Source organism: Capricornis sumatraensis, chromosome 11 (genome assembly GCF_032405125.1).
Source record: "Capricornis sumatraensis isolate serow.1 chromosome 11, serow.2, whole genome shotgun sequence".
Classification (NCBI taxonomy): Eukaryota; Metazoa; Chordata; class Mammalia; order Artiodactyla; family Bovidae; genus Capricornis; species Capricornis sumatraensis.
Window position 1 is genome coordinate 29,994,323 of NC_091079.1, and position 22,601 is coordinate 30,016,923.

The 22,601-nt window shown below is 44.3% G+C and overlaps 1 protein-coding gene across 2 annotated transcripts in view; it reads left to right on the top strand.

Moving 5' to 3' along the window:
- ASAP1 (ArfGAP with SH3 domain, ankyrin repeat and PH domain 1) overlaps positions 1–22,601 on the top strand; it is a 335,628-nt gene that overhangs the window by 258,234 nt on the left and 54,793 nt on the right. For both annotated transcript variants that reach the window (XM_068983842.1, XM_068983843.1), the window contains 5 exons: positions 185–270; positions 8,369–8,444; positions 9,851–9,937; positions 16,073–16,173; positions 17,153–17,222. In XM_068983842.1, the coding sequence (XP_068839943.1) occupies positions 185–270; positions 8,369–8,444; positions 9,851–9,937; positions 16,073–16,173; positions 17,153–17,222 (420 nt within the window). The remainder of the gene's footprint in view (positions 1–184; positions 271–8,368; positions 8,445–9,850; positions 9,938–16,072; positions 16,174–17,152; positions 17,223–22,601) is intronic.

The following is a 22,601-nucleotide window of genomic DNA, read 5'->3' on the forward strand; positions in this document are numbered from 1 at the left end:
TAACACGCTAATCAATTTGTGCTGCACACTTGTGACTGTCAGATCAGCGTTCCCTAAGTCAGCTCACACTGTCTGACTGCAGCCCAGCCTCCTGCAGACTCACGATTGCTGATCTGGCCCCCAAACCCATGCCAGAGAGCCTTCTCTGTAATGATCAATGTCCAATTCTGTTTTATTTCCACAGTATCTCATTAAAGTCAATGAAATCAAGACCAAAAAAGGTGTGGATCTGCTGCAGAACCTGATAAAGTATTATCATGCACAGTGCAAGTAAGTGGACGATTGCCGCCGTAATCATCAGCCCACGCAAGCCTCCGCTGAACGGTCGCTTTCTTCCTTCTTTCTTCTCTGTCCTTCATTTGGTCCCTGTGCATGGTTGTTACAGTGACCATCTGTGGCCAAATGCCGAGAAATGGTTTTGTCTTCCACCTTCCGTGTTTTCTGTAAATCAGTCACTCGAATTAAGGGCAACTGTTCGGCCTCTCTGAATGCCTTCTTACGGATTCTGGCATTGGCCTTGACAGCCCGTGGAGCTACCGGGGCAAATGCATGGTGGCTGTGTCACTCTGTCACTAAAGAGGCCTTTCTAGTAGCTTCCCTCCCCCACTTAACCTGGCGTCTTACGTGTTACTGGGTCATTTGTACAACATATCCCTACATGGGACTGGTTTTGTTTCATTTTTTGCACCATCCAAACTAAGGGCTTCCCTAGTGGCTCAGACCGTAAAGCGTCTGCCTGCACTGCAGGAGACCCGGGTTTGATCCCTGGGTCAGGAAAATCCCCTGGGAAAGGAAATAGCAACCCACTCCAGTATTCTTGCCTGGAGAATGCCATGGACGGACGAGCCTGGTGGGCTACAGTCCATGGGGTCGCAAAGAGTCGGACACGACTGAACAACTTCACTTTTAAATTAAGGGAAACTGAAAACTCTGGACGCTGGCAGCGCTTGGTGTTCGTACTTGAGCTCCTGTGTAGCTGCTGCTGCCTTTTGGGGAGGCACGGTTGGCTCCACGGGCCCCGCTGTGGCTTGTGGTGCACAGCCACCCTTGTATTATGCTTGTGGCACCACGTTGGCTTCGTCACATCTGCTTTACTTTCTGGGTTAGCTTTCTTGGGTTTTATGGTAGAATTTCTGTCTGAAAATGTACCGATTACTATTCAAGTCTGTACTAAATCCGTGGAATTTAGAGAGAAATAGTGCATGGACATTCCAAAATGGTCCAGGCAGCTGTCATACTTATTTATATGTACTCTTGCCTGGAAATCCCATGGACAGAGGAGCATGGTAGGCGGCATACCTATAATGACCGTAGTCTATAAGCAGTAGTCTCTAATTGGACTAAAAGTCCTTAGTATTATACTAGGTGAGATGCTGACTCTCCAAGAACTTAAATTTTGTAATTTCCTTTGGTCATCTCTTGGATTCTTTTTTATAATATCATACCTAGGAAATCCTTTGTGTTCAATGGAAACATTCAAGGGAGCCAGCATTAACGTGATGGGAAAAGCACCAGGCTTGAGTGGGGCAGATAGGGGATTTCAGATCCAGGCTCTGGTAACCATGTGACCCTTGTCAGGCGCTTCTCTAAACTGCAGTATCCTCATCTGTCAGGTGGGGTCAGGTGGGGTTAAGGTTCATAAGTAGACCCACCTCAGATCTTGGAAAGATGCGAGAATTAAGTGAGAAAATGCATACGCCTGGTGCACTGTGCCTGTTTGCTGCTTGGGTGATTCTAAGTGGAATTAAGAATTATTTTTATTATACAGGATTGTTTCTGTTCAAGAAGATCAAACTTTTAATGATCAACTTGTTATTTACATAAATTCGATTTTACTCTTTTTCTCTTTTCAAAGTAAATTCTACTTTCTATGAAAGTTTCAGGTATAAGAATAATACAGTGAAATGGAGACAGTTCCATGTTTATAAGATAATTTGACCTGCAGAAGCCTCATCCTGAAGACCCAGACTAACCTTTGCCTTCTTATCACAGCAGGGTGCTTATGAAACCTTGAAATGTGTAGTGGTGGTCCCTGATTTTAGTTTAGGGGGAGTCTTTCATCTTTCATCAGTTTTACTTTTCCTCAACACAGATCTTTCTTTGAAACTTGTACAGAAATCAGTGAATCTCTCTGTCTTCTCGGTCACAATATTTGAGATGCTCCCTGGTGGTCCAGTGGTTAGGCTTTGGTGCTGTCTCTCAATTACAGCAATTGAGCAGCAAGTCTGATTTCACCTGATTTTAGAAATCTCTTTCGGTCTCAAAAATCTGTAAGTCATGTAGAAGGATTTAATGTAAACAAACATGAGTTTTCCAAAAATAAGACGTTATGTAAACTACAGATATATTAGCCTTTGTTGGTAAAGGTGAAAAGGAGAGCATCTTCCCTTAATTCTTGTATTTTTCTCCTTCCATAAATATTTATCAGTCCCTAGCAGAAGCCAGGGACTTTGCTAGGTTATAGGGTGCAGAGACGTAACAAGGCTTCCACCCTTGGGAGTTCATTGTGCGATGCAGGAAGTAAGTCGGGTCCATCAAGAATCATCACGCGGCTGGGAAGTGACTGATAACACAGAAAATCAGGAGGACAGACTTATGGCTACAGAGACTGCTGAGGGCTCCTTGAAGGTGGTGGGGGCTGTTGGGACTGGACTTGGAGGAAGGCTGGCATTTGGACACTGGAGCCTGGTAGAAGCGTCTACCCCAGGGCAGAGAAAGATCAGCAGGAGGAAAGCCTACACACTGAACACATCCCTGTGGGGAGAGCGATTCAAAGCCATCCAGCAGTAGAACTGGGCTATGTGGTAATCCGACCCTGGCCACCCCAGGCTGAGGCTCACAGATGCCGTTACAGCGAGAGACGAGTGGAGCTTTCTTTCCAGGACTCTTCTTCCTCCTTCCCAATTCAGTCTCCCCAAACCCTTAACAGATGTAGCGTGGACCTGTAATGCGTTCTGCTGCTGCTGCTGCTAAGTCGCTTCAGTCGTGTCCGACTCTGTGCGACCCCATAGACGGCCTCCCACCAGGCTCCCCCGTCCCTGGGAATCTCCAGGCAAGAACACTGGAGTGGGTTGCCATTTCCTTCTCCAATGCATGAAACTGAAAAGTGAAAGTGAAGTTGCCCAGTCAAGCCCCCATGGTCTACAGCCCAGCAGGCTCCTCCGTCCATGGGATTTTCCAGGCTAGAGTACTGGAGTGGGGTGCCATCGCCTTCTCCGTAAAGCATTCTACTCAGATGTAAAAAGAGAAATTTCATATTCTGAGAACCTGATTCCAGTTCTCAAAATTATTTTTTTTAACATAAAGTCAGGTGGAGCTCCAAAATGAATTTGCTCTGATAATCTCTCATCGTAGTGCTTGTACCTGGCAGGCGTACAGCTGCTGCCGTGGAAAAATAAAGGGAGCAGAAAAGAAGAAGTCGTGTCACTCATTTCAGCTCGCCCACACCGATTACTCCTCACCTGCCAGCATGAACATTGTCAGTAACATGCTGTTTCCAAGACAAATGTATTGTTCTGCTGCTTAGCCACCCCTTCTAGCAGTGGCAAGTATCGTTATGGTCTGCAGACTCAAGAGCACTTACGCACATTACTTTATCATCTTTCATCTTACAGATAATAACAGCTAGAATTTATCAAAAGCAATCAGGAAATTGTAGCTCAGAAAAGATCAGTAACTTGCCCAAAGGCACAGTCGTTCATTTAATAGATGCTCAATTAATATGTGTCAAAACAGACAAAGCACAAGGAACCAAAGGGGAAAAAAATAAAAATGGATTTCGAAGTTAAAGACTTGTGAGTGAAAGGATACTGTTAAGAAAGTGAGAAGACAACCCACAGAAGGGGAGAAAACATTTGCAAATTGTTTATCAGATAAGCATCTAGTGTCCAGAATGTATGAAGAACTCTTACAACTCAAGGACAGAGAGCGCAGTTTAAAAATAGACCAAAAATTCAGATATCCAGTTCTCCAGAAAAGATACACGAATGGCCAGAAAGCCCATGATTAAATGCTCGCTCTCATTAGTCATTTGAGAAGGGCAAATCAGAACCCCAGTGCGATGCCTCACCACACTCAGTGGCCAGGACCATAATCAAAAGCAGCAGTGGCAGAGGGGTGTGGCCGCCAATGCAGTGGAGTAAGCCACGGAGACGGGCTGCAGGACAGCATGTTCCAGAGATGACGTCCAAGCCAGACGTAGAAGGGCAGCCCCACTGAGCCACCAGGAGGGTCATCCGTGCCCAAGGGGGTTTCAGCAGCAAGTAGTCTTAGCTGAGACGCCAAGAGAGGCTGCAGTGCTATTGGAACACCCAGCTAGCTGATTGCAAGAGATGACAGCTATATTAGCCCAACTCCTTTTAGCCTGGGTTTGTTTTCATACTGGTTCAGATTACTGAAAGAGGAAGAGTTGAGACACACAAGGTTGACTTCTCAGCTTCCAGTATGGCACTGTTAGCTTGTGATGTGTTCAGTTAGACAGTTAGACACAAGTTCAGCCCAGGTGTAAGAAGTAGGGTGCAGGGACTTCCCTAGTGGTCCAGCGGCTAAGGCTCCACACTCCCAATGCAGGGGGCCCGGGATTCAATCCCTGGTCAGGGAACTAGATCCCACATGCTGCAACTAAGACCTGGTGCAATAAAATAAATAAAAATAAATATTAAAAAAAAGAGAGAAGTAGGGTGCAAACTCTATCATGTGATTTAAGGAACTCAGAGTAGATCTGAAAAAGATTTTATATGTAAAACTGAATTACTTTGCTGTATGCACGGAAGTAGCAACATTGCAAATCAACTGTACTTCAATTTTCTTTAAAAAGTTGTTACTTTAAGTGAAAGAAGCCAGATGCAAAAGATTACATATGATGTGATTCCATTTAAGTGAAATGTCCAGACAAGGCAAGTCCTTTGAGGCAGAAAGCAGATTGCTGTTTGTTAGGGGAAAGAGGAAGATAGAAATTGGGGGTCACTGTTCACAGGTACAGTATCCTTTTTGGAGTGATGGAAATGTTCTGGAATTAGGTAGTGGTTGCACAGTGGTAACTGTACGCTTTAAAATGATGTATCATTTTATGTTACATGAATTTTATCTTACTTTTTTAAATGGGAAAACAAAAAAAACCAACAAACCAGAAACAAAGATTCTTGAAACTTAACAGTTGGAAGATGGCAGAACCAACTCTTGAACCTAGGTCTCTCACTCAGAGTGCATGCTTTCAGTATGCAGAAATTCTGATTTGTAAGCCTGGGATTGGAATTGGACATCTGTATTTTTAAGAATCTCCACGTGTGAGTCCAGTCTACCACTCTCCACCTCTCTTAGATCTGAACTGTCAAGATGTATTTGCAGTTAATTAGCGCTTACACTGCCCCTGTGCTTTCAAGTTTCTTAAATACCACAGGACACACACAGAATATATCTGGGAGAAAATGTCCCCATTACCTAGACAGCTGGGAATCAATACCTGACTTAAGCCAAACCTGAAGCTTGGATCTCAGGCTTTCCTAAGGGACTGGTGGTTGGATTGTGAGAGGGTGCTTTTTAAAAATTTTTGCTTTATAGTTTGTTTTATAGAACCGAACTCTCTGCTATTCCAGGGAGTCGTAACTGATGAAAATAATGCTCTGTGAATCTTTCAGCTTTTGGCCAAGCAATACCAAGCAGTACATGTGATAAAGGGGTATCAGGGAGACCTTCTGCTCTCTTTCTTTTAAATTAAAAGAAAGAACACAACATATTCCTTCCCCGTCACTGCTTAGAGTGACTTAAGAAAGAAGCGAAGTACATGGCGACTCTCAGGATCAAGAAGGTTCCAAGTTGTTCTAAGGAGGATGTGTCTTGCCTGATGGGTGGGTGACGGTGTTGGGCACTCCTGTGCTTGCTCCCAGCCTCTGGAGGTGTGTCTTAGCTCTTCGGTGTAAATGCAGGGGTCATTCCGCCCATCAGTTGGCAGCTTACCTTTTTCTTGCACCCAGTATCTTTAAAATGTGGTCATATTGCTTTCAAGCTACGTATTTTAAAAAATGAACCAGTTCTGCTGTGTCCCTAAGTTCAGAAAAATGAAGAAGCCTGTTCTGTGGCCATCAGGCATTGAGCTGTTTCTCTGTGCCTGGCAGTTTATCTTGGTGCTCATGAGAACTCTCCAAGGTCCATGCCATTCTGTAAAAGGACATCAAGGCACAGGGCTCCAGAGATTATGCTGTTACTCAGTGGGAGAGCGAAGATTTGGGCCCAGATCAGCCTTGTGCTTTAATTACCTGTGCTCCAGAGATGGGAAAACGGATACTCAGATCCAAACTCTGCACTTAAGGACTCAATGACCCTAGACAACCCACTTGACCTCTCTGAGCCTATTTCTTTATCTGTCTTACAGGTTAATGATAATAATTGCCTATTTTGTTAGATTGTAAAGAGACCTTTAAAAGGGGATATTTCATGAATTATGCATAATGATGAGTGACTGGCACTGAGTACTCAATTACACATTAGCTGTCATTATTATTATTATTACATCATCACCTATTTTCCACATTATTTCACTAACTTACAGAGAAGTTGGCCAAGGGACAAGTGGGATGTCACTCAGCAATTTCCGCTTCTGTAGGGAAAGCATCCAAGTCCAGGTTGAGTGATGGGTCATCAGAGCTAACACTGGTCTTTCCCTCTCCAGCCAGCAGAATGCTTTCACCGGTAGTGGCTCATCCGATGCCCCTTGAAGTTCAAAAAGCGTCCACAGGTGGAGCTAAGCATGCTCGTGGTCAGCCAAGGGCAGTAACCCGCCCCAGGTTATTATACATATGGTGAGGTTTGGAGCCAAAATACGATACGCTTTTTACTCCTGAGGCCAGGCTTTTCCACTGAAAGGGAACCAGGTCAGAGAGAGGGGAGAGGGAAGCAGGGCACAGGGAGGTGGGGCCTTGGTGAAGGTTGCAGCTCTGAGCCCCAGCCAGCAGGCGGCAGCGTGGAGCGTGGATAGGCGGGGTGCTTGGGGCTCTGCTGACCGCAGTGCTGGCCCCTGGGTGTCACTAGGACTGTTGGGGGCTGCGTTGTTCGCCTGCAGCCTCTGCCCCCCGCCCCCGGCAACTCCCCTACCCCCAACCCTGACCCCCACTTCCCACCAAAACCCAGAAGTTGGCCCTAAAGTAATCATCTGAGAGGAACTCAGCTCAGCCTCATCCTCCTAGGCTAAGTGTTGATTCTTTGATTTTATTTTGCCTGAGTAATATATGATCTTAAGAAAATATTTAGAAAATGGAGCTAATGGGAAAAAAAGTGGGGCGGGGGGAAGGGGACTTGTAATCTCCTTACTCAGAAATTTACTGGATTTACGTATGTGACTTGTTTGGTTTACAAACGTTGGATCGTACTGTAGATTAAAATCATCCCTCCTTACGTCGATTTTTCCTAGTCTGTGTCACATTCAGAAGAATTTAACTGTAGACAGATAAACTGCCTGGGTCTTTCTTCAGCCTTTTGACTGGTAGGGATTATCCCTCCTTCCAGCCTGCTTTCACTGTTGGTAAAGAACTTCATGTTTTTATCAATACCATCTCAAACTGAAACCATCCCTCTTTCTCCATAAAAATGTATGTTTTATAACATTCCTTGCAGGCTGTTCAAATCTCAGTTTGCTTCTTCTTCACCTGGAGCAGCACTGTCCAGTAGAACTTTCTGAAGTGATGGAAATTTTTTAAAATTTATTTTTAATTGAAAGATAATTGCTTTACGATATTGTGTTGGTTCCTGCCATACTGAAGTGATGGAAGTGTTGAAATTCTTTCCTGTCTCACGTGGTATCCACCAGCCACATGTGATGACTGAGCACTTGAAATGTGGCTGGTGCATCTTCATGAACTGAAAGCTTTCCAAATTCATTGGTACCACTGATTCGACAGCCTTTGTTTCAAATATGTCGGGACACAGAGATCTTGGGAAACAGAAAGAACCCTTGCTGTCCTCTGCCCTTTACTGCTCTCCTTAATGTCCAGTTCAGCTTCATTTACTCCACTGGTTTATGTATCTGTCTCTTTTGAATTCAAATTTGGCACAACCATGAAGAAATGTACTTCGTGTAAATCGGAGTGTTGGGACTATAGCTGTTGCTTGCGTATCCATGTGACACCTGCTAGCATATGTCAAATGGTGTCTATAATTTGGGCTCCCCTCATAGCTCAGCCAGTAAAGAATCTGCCTTCCTATAATTTGTCAGTACCTCTTTATAAAATACTGAAGTTAGTTTTGTAAGTGTTTTGTATAGATATATGGATAGAGAGTAAATGTGTACCTGTGGAAATTTCAGATTTTTCAGGTAACTATGGTTCATATTGTTTTTTTAAAACCGCTGGTAAATCTCTGTTGTTTTCCATTGTAGTTTCTTTCAAGATGGTTTGAAAACAGCTGATAAATTGAAACAGTACATTGAAAAACTGGCTGCTGATTTGTATAATGTAAGTTCTTTACAAAATGCATGCACTTTAACTTGGTTTTGTGGATAAATAACAGTAAATTTGTAATCTGTATTCTAAGAGTGCTAAAGAAAAGAAGACAGGGTGAAGTGATGTGTCAGCATAAACCTAAGGCCGATAAACTTTTCTTTCCCCTCCAGTTTAACTCGGAGACATCATCCCTGGTCAGATATTCCAGAGTATGTTTCTGGGACATAGGAAGAGCAGGGTAGGGCAGGGAGCAGGTGGATGGCCATTGGTTCTGAATGACTATCATCCCATGAGTGCCCTTTCATCAGCAGTTGCAGAAAGAGAAAAAGAAATTTTTATCCTGGAAGGAAACCAGCTAAGTGACTGTCTCTGAATGAGCAGATATTTATGATTTTTTTTGCTTGCTTGCTTGTTTTATATTCCTTCTCCTTTCTTTCCCCCTACTGTCTGTGTTTTGCCTTTATAATAAGAAAATCAAGAGAAAAACTTTTTTGAGCAAGAAACTAAATGCCTATGTAGAAATCTCAAATTTGTTCTTCACGAACCAGTTGGCAATGAATAATATTAAAAGTATATACAAGGACCTAATGTACAGCTCATGGAACTCTACTCAGTGTTATGTGGCAGCCTGGATGGGAGGGGAGTTTGGGGGAGAATGGATACTTGCGTACATATGGCTGAGTCCCTTTGCTGTTCACCTGAAATTACCGCAGCATTGTTACCCCAATACGAAATAAAAAGTTGAAAGTTTGGGGGTGGAAATGAACATTCACTTTCAAATTTAAAAAAGAAAGTATGTATTTAGGAGTGTAACTGCATGTACTCAAATAAAGTTTTAGCGTTACAAATGATACTCTGATAGAACTTCAAAAATACACAGCTGTGAATTTTTTCTGATTTTTCTTGAATAAGCTAACATGGCTCAGGTTGCAGTTAAATTCCAAGTAATTAGGAAAAGCAGCACCAAAGGAAAAGAAAAGAAGAAAGGAAAGCAGCACCAGTCCCTTGCCCTCGTGTAAACTTTCGTCTATGCATTAGTTCTGGGATTCCGGTCATTCTGAGGGTTGTCTTCTGGCCATTCAATCACATCATGGTATTTCCGCTACCACCCTTTGAAAAACTCAAATGACTCAGTGTTACTTCTTACCTTTGTTTAAAATAGTTCTTCTGAGTTAATTGTCTAGCCTAGACGTACTATGTAATAAGAAAGCAGGTTGCATTATTCACTAATTTCCAACCTCACTGGTAGTTTAAGAAGATGAGAAAATCATGCCTGTCAAAAATGAGACCATGTGAAGGACTTTAATAAGGAAATCAACTGTATAATTGTTTGATGAGTGGTATTTATTTGGATGAATTAAGCTCTGCTCGTAAATGTATGAGAGATGAGTGATAGAAGAAATGTTTTTCTCTCATAGATCAAACAGACCCAGGATGAAGAAAAGAAACAGCTGACTGCACTCCGAGACCTAATAAAGTCCTCCCTCCAACTGGATCAGAAAGAAGTAGGTGGTCTCTGTGTTTCCAGCAGGGCTCACCTTCTGAGTGGGGCCTCGCATCCCGACCTGCAGAACAAGCGTAGAGAGGGCTTCCTGCCAGGGTGGTCGTGGTGTTGGTGGGGACAGATGAGACCCAAGATACAGCTGTCATCTAAAACGCAGTAGAAACAGCCTCTGAGTTCCCATTCCCTCCTTGTAAAAGAACAAAAAACGATGTGCCCAGTTCCATGACCAGATTTGCCGTCCTGGCTCTAAGAGGTATGCTTCAGAAGAGCATCCCCCCACGCTTTGAAGAGTAAGCATTGATGAGCACACCCCCATTCCTCTTAGGTCATCGCGGTCTTTCCAGGCAGCTAAGAGGAGCCTGTCTCATTCTACCAGAAAAATAGAGAACTTATTTTGATGCAGAGCATATAGAGCTTTTGTCCCAACAGTTAGAAAAATTAATGTGAGGTTGTCCTTGTGGGCTGAAACGGCCTATATGGTGAATGGTTAAGTGTTAAATGAATGCAGTACACATCCTTAATGACTAGTCTCATCTGTTCGTTTGGTCAAGCATTTAATGAATACTTACCGTGCACCAACAACTGTTCTAGGCACTGAACTTGGGTCCCTGCCGTCAGGGAGCTCATTGCCTAGTAGGAAATAGTCAGCCGTGTGAACCAGCGATCAGACCTACAGCAGTATGGAAGCTGTAAGAGATTGGGAGGGACCGTGCCAGACAGGAGAAGAAGCTAGAAAGACTCGGGCGGAGTCCGCAGCCCACCTACAGCCTGGGGCAGGGTGGGTGGAGGAGTGAGACATGCTGCTTCTGTCTCAGACGTGGTTGTGGAGGACCTGGGGTGCAGCTGAAGGGAAGGGACTTCACGTGAAGGCACATGGGGTGGTGCGCACCGTTCATTGCATGGGAGAAGGTAGTGCTTACGTTATGAAATGACGATGGATTCAGTTTAAGTGCAGTACTTAATCAAAATCACACAAAATACAGCACTTTTTTATAGTGCCAGTTCCTCCCTGTATTATCTCACAATTGCAAGCTGATTTTTTTTTTTTTTTTTTGGCTGCACCGTGCATCATGTGGGAATCTTAGTTCCCCAACCAAGGATTGGACCCACCCTTCCTGCAGAGAAAGGCAGTCTTAACCACTGGACCTCTGGGGGAAGTGTCCCCCCTGCTTCTTTTTAAAATGTTGCAAACTAACCCTCTGTAAATTCCTAAAGTTTCCAAAAGGGGTTCAATGAGTCCAAAACAGGAACAAAGCAAACCCCCTCAAGCATGTACCAGCACCGTTAATCTTAAAGCAACCTTGAAGGTTCCCTTGACTGAATGACTGTCACCCTCTACCCTCCTGCCTCCTCAAATCCAGTTTTTATATAAATCCTGGGTGTTCATGCAGTGAGTGGAGCCTGAAGCCCTGCTCTGAGCACCTGCTGATCCCTGGAAGGAGGCATCAAGGGCCTGGGAGGCGTGTGAGCTTGCACCCAGCTCACCCAGTCTCTGCAGCGTCTGCACCTGTGCTCTGAAGCTTCAGATCATGCTTATTGCTGGCCCTGGGAGAAGCTGTCTCCTATAGCTTCTTCTTACTTCTCAGTGTAAGAGCCCTAGAAATACCCAACTGGAGGGGTAAGAGCTAGGTCTCTGTCTGGGGAGAAAACAACACGGTTTTTAACTGGCAGTTGTATACTTAAGCACTTCCTACCTTTGTTTTGTCACACGGGTTTACCTCTTTCCTGTGCGTGGAAGCTTTCTTGGGCGAAAAAAGAAAAAAAGATTATTACAGTCCCTTTTTGTTTTGCATAAAGACTATTCTGCTTACACTAGTTAAACAGCACAGTTGCATCTAAGCCTCTCATACGCATGAGGGAATCCACATGATTTATTTTAATTCCACCCCAAATTAATAAATAAGTTTTCATTAACACCACATCCAGAGTATTTTACAAATAAAGTTGACTTTTCACAACATGCCTGTGCCATTCTCATGGTGTTTATCATCTCTTGTCACAATATATCTTTAGAAGGTAATGATTTTTAATGACTTAGTAAAAGGCTGTCCACTAGAGAGTTCTTGTACTCCAGTTGGGAAGAGTATAAAATAATCTAAAATAAGGACTTGAGAAATTAAAGTCACCCATCAAATCATTCAGCCTCCTCATCCCCACCAGCTTCAACCTGACTCCATTAAAGGAAGCTTCAAGAATTTGAACTCTAAATAGGATCTTTGGATTTTTGGTGGATTCATTTTTTCCTTGTCCCAATTCTTTATTGACCTTTGGCAAATGTTTCAGGAAATTAGTTATCTTAGGTTTTTATAATAGCCTAATTTTGTAAAAGGACTGTTTGCCTTAATACTATTTTCAGGGTTGAAAATATTTTATTTTTAATGATGCTATCCATAAATCGTTCCCCAAACTCCACCTTCTTTTTTTGAGTCTGTCTCAGTAACCCATCTTAGTTTGCAAACTATATGTATTTTGCTCATCTCTCCTTTCACGGTATCTGGTACGTTGCCTGGCACCCCAGAACAACTCAGTAAATATTTAGTGAGATGAAATGAACTCCTCTGCCCACTCCATGCATACCTTACATTAGAAATTTGAAGCTTCTATAAATAGAGGTTTAGTTATAAATTGGATGCCAGAAACAGTTATAAGCCATTAAGTCAATGAGGGTGTAATTGCTTGCAGTTTTAGAGGATGTGAGATTCTGCTCCTTTGTAATGCATCTTATATGTTAATAAGGTTTTCTAATAAGAAAGTAAGCTAATTTGTACTGCTAATAGAGAATAGGAAATTGAGCTAAAAAAATACCACCGTAGTTTCTCATTCTATAGTTTACATCTCTTGACTCACATCGTGGCATTTCTCCGAGGTTTTCTTTTTAAGTGTAAGTCTAATTTTAAATTGCTTGCCTGAATGAGTTTCTCATTTGCATCTCCTTTCCTCGGCACATATTGGTTCCTGTTCCACTGTTAGAGGATTGACAATCTATTTCATCCCTTCAGCTTTGCTTTGTTTAGTTATTGTGTGTGTGAGAGTCACTCAGTTGTGTCCGATTCTTTGCGCCCCCGTGAACTGCAGCCTGCCAGGCTCCTGTGTCCATGAATTCTTCAGGCCAGAATACTGGAGTGGGTGGCCTTTCCTTTTTCCAGATTGTTTCGTTATTAAGTGTTAACAATCCTCCAAGATTTACTTTCTCGAAAAATAGAATCCTCTTTTTGTTTATCTGGAGTGCCATGCTGAACCATCATTTCTCAATATCATAATCATTTGTGTGACTTTCTTAGGTCATAAAACTCATTAGTAGTTAGTTTAGGATTGTTGATGCTACTTCTGACTCATCACTTCCTTCCTGCTTGGTTTAATGAAACAGACTTCTGGGGTCAAAGCCTAGGCTTCAGCCACTTTATTAACCTTTAAAACTATGTTTGTCTGATATAAAGCAAAGTGAAAGTGAAGTCGCTTAGTCGTGTCCGACTCTTTGCAACCCCATGGACTGTAGCCTGCCAGGTTCTTCGGTCCATGGGATTTTCCAGGCAAGCAAGGAATATTCAGTCTGCTTGTTATTCAGAATTTAAAGTTAATTTAGGCTAGTAAAAATATATGTAAGGAATGTCTTAGTAGTAAGTTTACAGAATATAATAGTTTTCATCAATTGTCACCATCTGAATCCTTATTTTTTTAAAAAGATAAGTACTTTTACTTTTTTATACTTGGACCTTTATCTTAAATGTTAGCAGGCCAGTTAAGGTGAAAGATGAATAGTTTTAAAGCATTTAGACAGACTAGGAATTATGTGAGCAGATAAAGAGAAGTTCATTGAAAAGGGGTCCAAGGAAGATAGTTATTCTTTTAATAAGAATCTATATCAAGGAGATTTTAGAGTTTGTTTTTAATGTTGTGGGGAGGTATAGATGTGGCAAAGATACCTGTTAAGTAATTTTCCGTAGTTAAGTGATTTCCCTGGGATTTCACTGGGTTAAGGCAGGAACTCTGTGGGTTTCATTTATCCCAGCCTGTTATTTTTGTCTCATGGCTCAAGTCTCTACCACCTGATCTGATTTTCTGTCCTCATATTTCTTGACTAATATTGTGGACATGCTGCTGCCTCCTTGAAAAAAATCCCAGGTGTCCCCACCATTGTATTGGGGTGTCCCTGGAGGCACTGGAGGAGGCAGACTCCTGCCTGTTTGGTATGAGGTCGGTCCCTCAGTCACAGCGCCTGAGTCCAAGGCTGTAGACCCTGGTTAAAAGTAAACCTGGAGGGGAATTGTTCAGCATTCCTAAGCTCCCCCCTTCCTCTGATGATTAAAACTGTCCAATGATATATTTCAGCTGGAGGGAACCTGGCCAGTTAAAGAAATGACTCAGATTAAGAAAACAAGCAGGGACTTCCCTGGTGGCCCAGTGGTTAAGACTCTGAGCTCCCAATGGAGGGGGCACAGGTTCGATCCCTGGTTGGGGAACTAAACTCCACAAGCTGCATGTCCAATAAATAAATAAAACAGACAAAAACAGAAACCAAGCAGAGTTTGTAACCTCTTTAGTCTGAGTCACCGAGCCTGGTACAGCGTGCAGTCAGCTCTCAGTTACCCACGCTAGTGAGCAGGACAGCAGGGGCCAAGGGTGAGCATCCAATTCCGGGACAGGTTGTGTCCCAGCCAGCGTCCTCAGCACGTTTGCAGCAGCCGGTTTTTAGGGAGCATCCGGGGCATGCTTTTGAACAGTGAGCTCATGGTGTGTGCAGTAGCCCTATGGATTTCCCTGCAGCTGTTACTGACATGCACCGAGCACTCACCCAGCACACGCTGTTGGTCCAGGGGATCTTGAAGGCCAGGGAGAGGCCGTCCTGGCCTGGGAGGCAGGCCGTGGGTGATGATCAGTAAATGTGCCTCAGCCTCCTGCCTCTTTACCATCATGCTTCAGGGGTTGCTTCTCAGCTGTTTGTTTTTATTTTTATTAAATTCTCTTCACTTCACATAAATTGTAGGAAAACAAAGGGTCTTCCTACCATTTGTTGTTTTCTTTAGACTTTATAAGTAAAGAACTGTTTTTTTTTTTTTTTACACATAAACATGGTGAGGTTTGTCAGCCCTTTAATCTTGGTGAAGTGTGTGCTTCCTCTTCCATTCAGCTTTCTTTTCCCTCTGTTCTCAAATGACCTGAAATGAAACTTGATAAAGATGTTTTCTTATCCTATCACCCAAAGTTTATCATGACTCAGAAGTGTGAGTGAGAGAGAGATACCTAATGTTAATTATCCTTACAGTGATGTTTACTCTGTGTGTTGTAAAAAGTGCTTAGCCTATAAACAATAAGACTATCAATGAAATTAACTATTTTCAAATGTTCTGCCTTTTTTTCCCTCTTGCTTTTGCCCTTCCTGATCGAAGTCTAGGAGAGTAAGTCAATGCGTTTTGTCAGACCGTATTGTCTGTGTCTAACGCCCTGTGTTCTCGTTCTACAGTTCAGCGTCGTCAGTTCTTTTTTACATTTCCACAGTGCAGTCTTTAGAAACGAGGGGAAAGCTTTCATGGATGTTACATCGAGCTTGTCTGCATCTGTGTTGTCCTGTCACCATGTCATACACTTTTCCCTGCCACCGAGTCATCTTTTTAAATGCAAAGCATGGGTATAGGTGTATTTTTACAGAGTACTCATTAGTTGCAAAACAAGAGTTTTATTGCAGTTCTTCATCCCTCACTGAGAAGAGCTACTTTTTGTTGGGGGTATTTTAGCAGAAAAGGTGAGGGACAGGCAGCGTGCCCAGAGGAGGAACTCTCGGGGTGCATGAGCTTTGCTGGGTGCCCACTTCACTTCCCCTAGCCCTCTCTGCGCTCGCCTCTGCTGCCAGCGTAGACTAGTTTGAGTCCTAGAATAGCTTGCTGCTGCAGTGTCTCTGAAGTAGAGCTGGCTTCCAGACTAGAAATAGGAGACCCGGACCCCAACCCTCAGCTCAGGCTTGTCTGGCAATTGCTTACCTGCCCAGTTTCCTCTGCTAGTATATGATCAAGGACCCGGCAGCTCTCAAAAGTCCACAGTTCTCTTAGCTCCAGACCAACAGGCCAAGGCTCCATGGCAGACTAGAGTCAAGGAGTGAATTATCTCGGCGTGAGTCTTATCCATGGCGTCTCCTTTCTAGGATTCCCAGAGCCGGCAAGGAGGCTACAGCATGCACCAGCTGCAAGGCAACAAGGAGTACGGCAGCGAGAAGAAGGGCTACCTGCTGAAGAAGAGTGACGGGTACGTCCGCAGCCAGCCCGGGGTCCCCTATGTGCTCAGCATCCTTCCAGGGGCCAGTAGCCTAGGGACCTGCCCCAGCCGCTCAGGCAGGGAGACGCACTTACAGTCTCGCGTGCACCAGCTTCGAACGATGCTTCCCTCAGGCAAGGCTGAGAGTTAACCTGCTGTCTTTAGAAGCAGTGGTAACTGGCCTGTGTCTACAGATGGCACCTGTGACTTGTAATGTGTGGTTTGAGGAAGGCAGGGACTGTCCCCACACGTTCAGCAGATACCTTCTGGGAGTCCTGCATGCTACGCACTGTTGTAGATGCTGGGGATACAACTCTGAACCAAAGAAAGTCCTTATCGTTACAGAGCTTACATGCTCACCAGGGAGGCAGACAATCAAGAAGGAAATGCATTTATACATATATGTATAGAAAATGTAGAATGCCGTTTCATAGGTCTGAAATTTTAACTTTTCTAGATGATACCCAAAGTATCTTAAAACAGCTTGCTTTTTCAACCAACAGTATGCTTCAAAAGTCTACGCAGGTGGCCCATATTGTAGCTGTTGTTCTTTGTAAATGCCTGCATGGTACCCTGTAGTATGAATGTAACAGGAATCATTTGCGTATTCTCCTGCTCTCAGATTTCTGTTGTTGTCTCCCGTTTTCACTGTCAACAACAGTGCTGTGGGCTTCCCTGGCGGCCCAGTGGTTAGGACTCCGCTTCCACTGCAGGGGACACAGGTTCAGTCCCTGCTGAGGGAAGTTCCACGTGCCGTGAAGAGCGGCCAGAGGGGGAAGAGCCCAGTGCTCTGGTGCCTCCTTGTGTGCCTGCTGGTCTGCATTCCCCTCCGCCTGGGGTGATAAACGGCAGCCCAGACCCTGGCTTGTGTGGGGTCTGCTTGGGGTTTTTTGTGATGGTGGTCAAGCATGAAACCGTGCAGCTGCGTGAAGCAGGTACTGTATCAGGTTGTGTTTGGCTCCATCCTTAGGATCCGTAAAGTGTGGCAGAGAAGGAAGTGCTCCGTCAAGAACGGGATCCTGACCATCTCCCACGCCACAGTAAGTGTATCCGCTCGTTCACCACCCTTGTGTCCATGATGCCTCTGGCCACATGGCCCGGAAAGCAAGTGCATGATGTAACCAGCCTGAAAATCTCCCCGCGTGTGTTTAACGTGTGGGATTCAGTCCGAGGGTTTAGGAGATTCCTTCACAAAAGTCTGCCCCTCTTTGTCCTGCCTGGTTCTCCTGTTTCACCAGAACTTTGCCTTCTGCTCCCTCGAAACCGAATCAGGCGCTCCTTTACTTTTTTCATCTCATCTCTGGGAAAATATTGTTGGCTGTTCTGAAGTTGTAACACATCTAGATGCTACCCAGATTATCTCAACAGCTGGCTCTTTCTTTAGAAATCTGTGTAACTTCACACATACGTGGAAAACCTGAAGTTTTCTGAATCCCAGGTTCACCATTTGCCTGGAGAAAAGCATTTAACTGCCAGAGGTGCTGGTGACGATGGAATGAGGCACCATGCTGGGTGGGGGCCACAGTTAATAGCAGTTGGTATTTGTGTTACCAACTAGTACCAAACAGCAGTTGCTATTTGTGCTGCCTCCTTCTCGGACGTCCCTGTAGGTGCTGAAATCTATTGACAGGCAGCCTGCCCTGCTACACACGCTGGAAATTGTGAGTCCACCTCAGCTGCCCCCAGAGCAGACCAGGGCAAGTGGGTCCTCTCCACCTAACCTCTGGCCACCTCCCACTGGTTTCTGTTAACCTGGTCCCTACTTTTCATTGGCTTCAAGCCACACTTTACCGCCAGTTACATCGCTTTGTAATCACATAACCTGCCCCCACAGAATGATCTCTGTGGCCAGTTTTAGCTGGCTTCTCCAGACTTTGCAAACACCTCTGATTCCTTAGAAACAGATTGAAAATCAGGGCCAGCAGTTTCCTGAGAAAACATGCCGAATTCAGTGGTCTTTTGAAAAATGGATAAAAGAGCTTTTTTCGGTCAGGAAATACAGGGTCTTTGTTTGGGACCCCTTTATTAAGACAGGGGAATTCCTCATGCTGGAAGGGCCCAGTCACTTTGGCAGGTTCTTCTTACCAGGTTGACTTGGGAGAGGGTCAAGTATGTGTTTAGATTGGTGAGCCATGGCCTGTTGGCTTGACCACACACTTGCGTTCTGCTCCAGGGACCATTCGTCTCTCAAGCTGACTGTTTTGGAAGAAATCCATTTTCTGTTTACCTGCACACATCCCCAGAGATTTCTTCCATAATTTCACTGCTTCACACATACCTGTTAAAAGACATTTTTTTTTTTTTAGTTTACTATTCAAAGTAATGCAGCACTTGGAGAATCAAATTCAGTGAGACCCTCTGAATCTGCTGTCACAGTAATATTGATTGAGTCTAGTATCTGTTCAGTGCAGCATGAGATGTTTTCATTTAAAAAGCCAATTCTGACAAATCTGTGGCAAACATTAGCGTAAAGCTTAAAGATAAAAGTGTTTATGTTAAGCCACTAGACCATTATAAATAGATTTCTGTATCTTTGTGTTGTTTGCTTTTACTTTAGTTTTTTAGCATCAACATATAATACAATAGAACAAGCGTTCCAAGAAAGAAAATACAAGGATTCTGTGTGAAGTACCGCTTGACCGTCATGATCCTGAGAAATTAATTTCAAAAGTGTAAGAAGCTAGTGTCCTGCTTGCCTCTGAGTTCCCAGTGCCTGTGTTCTTTCTACTACGTAATAGTCCTTTCCTCTGGTGCCAGCTTTTGTTAAGATACTTTACTCCTCACCTGTCAACTGGGATATTAACAGTTCCTGCCTTTCAGTGCCATGAGAGTTAGATGATTCATTTAAAGCTTTATAGAGCCTGGACCACGGTAAGTGTCCCTCAGTCGTGTCCAGCTCTTCACGATTCAATGGACTCTACCCTGCCAGGCTATGTCCATGGGGTTCTCCAGGCAGGAATACTGGAATGGGTTGCCATTCCCTTCTCCAGGGATCTTCCCAATCCTGGGATTGAGCCCACATCTCCCACATTTCAGGCAGATTTATTTTTACCATCTGAGTCACCAGGGAATCCAAGTGTCTGGTAAACTTAAATGATTACTCATCTTTGCTGGTGGTTAAGGCTCCGAGCTTCCAGTGCAAGGGGCATGGGTTCGATTCCTGGTTAGGGAACTAACATCCCACATGCCACGTGGTGTGACAAAAAAAAAAAAAAAAGTTTAAAAAAATCTGATTGGGATGACGTCACCCATCACCGTGGGCCCAGACTGCCATGATTTGAGTCAAAATAACACTGAATTCCTCATGCTGCTGCTAAGTCGCTTCACTCGTGTCTGACTCTGCGACCCCACAGACGGGCAGCCCACCAGGCTTCCCCATCCCTGGGATTCTCCAGGCAAGAACACTGGAGTGGGTTACCATTGCCTTCTCCAATGCAGCAAAGTGAAAAATGAAAGTGAAGTCGCTCAGTCGTGTCCTACTCTTAGCGACCCCATGGACTGCAGCCCACCAGGCTCCTCCATCCATGGGATTTTCCAGGCAAGAGTACTGGAGTGGGGTGCCATTGCCTTCTCCGTAAATCCCTCATAGTAGTGCCCAATTCATAGGTACATGTAAAGATTAAATGAGTTCATTGATTACAAGTAATTAGAACACAATGCAAGTTGGAAGTAGCACTCAGTAAATGTCAGCTGTCCTTATTGCTGTTACTATCACCTTCTTCCCTCATGTGTTAACATCTCATATTTAATCTCACTTATTGGAATTCTTTGTACTGCTGTTTCTTCCTGGAGGGACTTGATGAAGCTCATCTGGAGCACCTGACCTCTCATAGGAATTTCATTTCTTCCTGTTAGAAGTGGACAACACTTCTGGCACCTCCAGGCATCACACTAGAGCAAGACTTTGATTCTCTCTCCCTATCCTTGGGCTCTTTAGACCCACAGACATTTCCCAGGGAATCTTGTTCTGCATCTTGTCCAGAGCCTGGAAGACAACATTCAGCTTCAGGACTTTAACAGATGCTCTGAAAGCCCGCTCACAGCAGGCTGCTCCCCGTCTTGCAGTGTGTTCAATAACCTGGTTTCTGTAATTGGCCTCTGTTGAGGCTAACCTGGACTCTGCCCAGTTCCACATCTTTGTCCAAGTTGTCACTGCAAGAAGAGACTATTTTCCCCTCTGCCACGAGATTAGACGCAGCACTGTGAATTATAAAAGGACAAATCCTGGAGTTGATTAGACCTGGGCTCCAGCTCCTGAAACAAGCTGTAGGACCTTGGATAAGTTACTCAAGCCTTTGGAGCCTCCGTTTTCTCTGATGTCAAATTTGTATAATTTGCTTATTAAGATATCTTATTTCCTTCTAGCTTCCCAAGTGACTCAGCGGTAAAGAATGCACCTGCAAATGCAGGAGATAAGGTTTAGGTGCTCAATAAATGAAAACCGCTACCTTGCCCCCAAAGAAACCAAAATACTTTGCAAAAGCCAGAAGTTTTAATGTACTAAATTTTTGGAGATAAGATCTCTCTTCAGTGGTAGGTGTTCAGTGCATGCCTAACTTCTAATCCCGGAGTTGTGTGGTTGTTGATGGTGTACCAAACATATGTGTCCCTCTAAGGCATGGTAGGTGTCTAAATAAATATTGAACGAAAAATTGAAATGAGTGTAAGGATCTAAACAGCTGTGTTAGCAAGCATTCGCCTAGGAAATGAAGAGAGCTTTATTATTTTATTTTTATCTCTTTCTACCCAGCAGCCTGAGCCTGGCTGGGTCAGCCTTATTTTCCAAGTAATTAATAATGTTCACTTGTTTGTGCAGCGAGCAATCCAGCTGAATGATGGGGGTAAATAATTTCATTTCTGGATACTAATTCCAGTAGCAGCTGTTTTCTGCTAACAGAAATAGCCTGCGCTAACGACTTCACACTTCCAGCGAAAACACTTCACCACAGTGCATGCCGAGCTGTGGTGGACAAATGTGTGGTGTTTGTTTTCTTTCAGGAAATGCAGAAACGTTCATCAGAATCGAGTCATTCTGTTTCTACATACATTTGTGATGACTTTCCTAGCTGAAGGGCATCTTCTGTTTAGGGTGGCAGAGCCTTTTTGTCAGAGGGGTGATGTCTTCACTTCTGTGCAGGGAACGTGTCAAGAGCTTACCGAGTGGAAACATGTTCAGAATCCTGCGAGTAGCTTTGCCATGTGTGCGTGTGTATGTGTACATGCGTGTGTATGCACACACACATGCAAAAATGAACACTAACGTGAATACTGTTAACTGGAAAAAGCAGTTTGCAAAACAATATATACAGATGGAACCAACCCATGTTTTTCTAAAAACAGACATTTCACACACACACATATATTGTTAAAATCAGGTATTAGCCATGAGTGTCCCTGGGTTTAAGTAAGTAGGATTAACAAGTAATGTTCAGTTTCTGCTTTGCACTATCTCTGTCTCCTAGTGTTTCTTCCAGAAATATGCGTTCTTTTAAGGAACAGTAAAACCTGTAAAAGGACAGGCCTCAAAGATTTTCAGGGAACAGAGCTGGAACAGTCTTCATTTTTGAAAGACATCATAACGATGTTGGGGTGGGGGCACTTGGAGCTTTTTAAACTTGCTGTTCAGCAGAGCCTACAAGGGTGCAGACCCCCCCCTCCCCCCCACCCCCTCCCCCTCCACCCACCAAATGCGGAGCTTGGGAGAGCCACCTGCTACATAGAAGTATCTTTGGGAATAATTGAAACGTCTTTTTTCAGCAGTGTCTTGAGTCCCCAGCGGTCAGCGCCACAACCATCGCTTTGATTCAGGCCCTGTCATCGCTCACCAGTCTTTCTTGACTCCTCCCCCAGCCATCTCCCTGGATGTCGGTGGGCTGGTCGGTTCTGGGAGGGGGTCCAATCAGTGTAACTGCCGCGCTCCCGGGAAGGGGCGCGAATCCTCCGCGCCAGCCGCAGTGCCCTCCGTGTTAACTACTTCATCATCTTTTGCCTTGTCCCTCTCACTCCCAGGGGCCTGCACCCGCGCCTCCTCGCCTCAGTCCTCGCCCAGGGACGAGGCCACCCTTGGAACCTTGCGGAAGTCCCGATGCCCTCCTGAGCTCAGGCTCCGGGCTCCAGGCGTATCCTCGGTCCTTGGTCGGGTCTGTTTCCTGTATCTTACGGGTGGCACAGACCGCCTGCCCTTCGTATGTGCTTAGATGGACTTGAGGCTTCTGCAGTATTTTGTAAAACGCATTAAGTAAAGAGGTGTTTGAAATAGGCTTCTAAAATTTGTTTGCATCAATTATAGAAGCTAAATGACCTGAGAAGATTCCAGAATAGACGTTCATATTTCTAGTTATTTCTAGCCCTTACTTTTCTCAGAGGAGGTGTTCTCATGGGTTGCGGCTTTGGGCTTCCCCCTGGGCAGGATTGGGGTC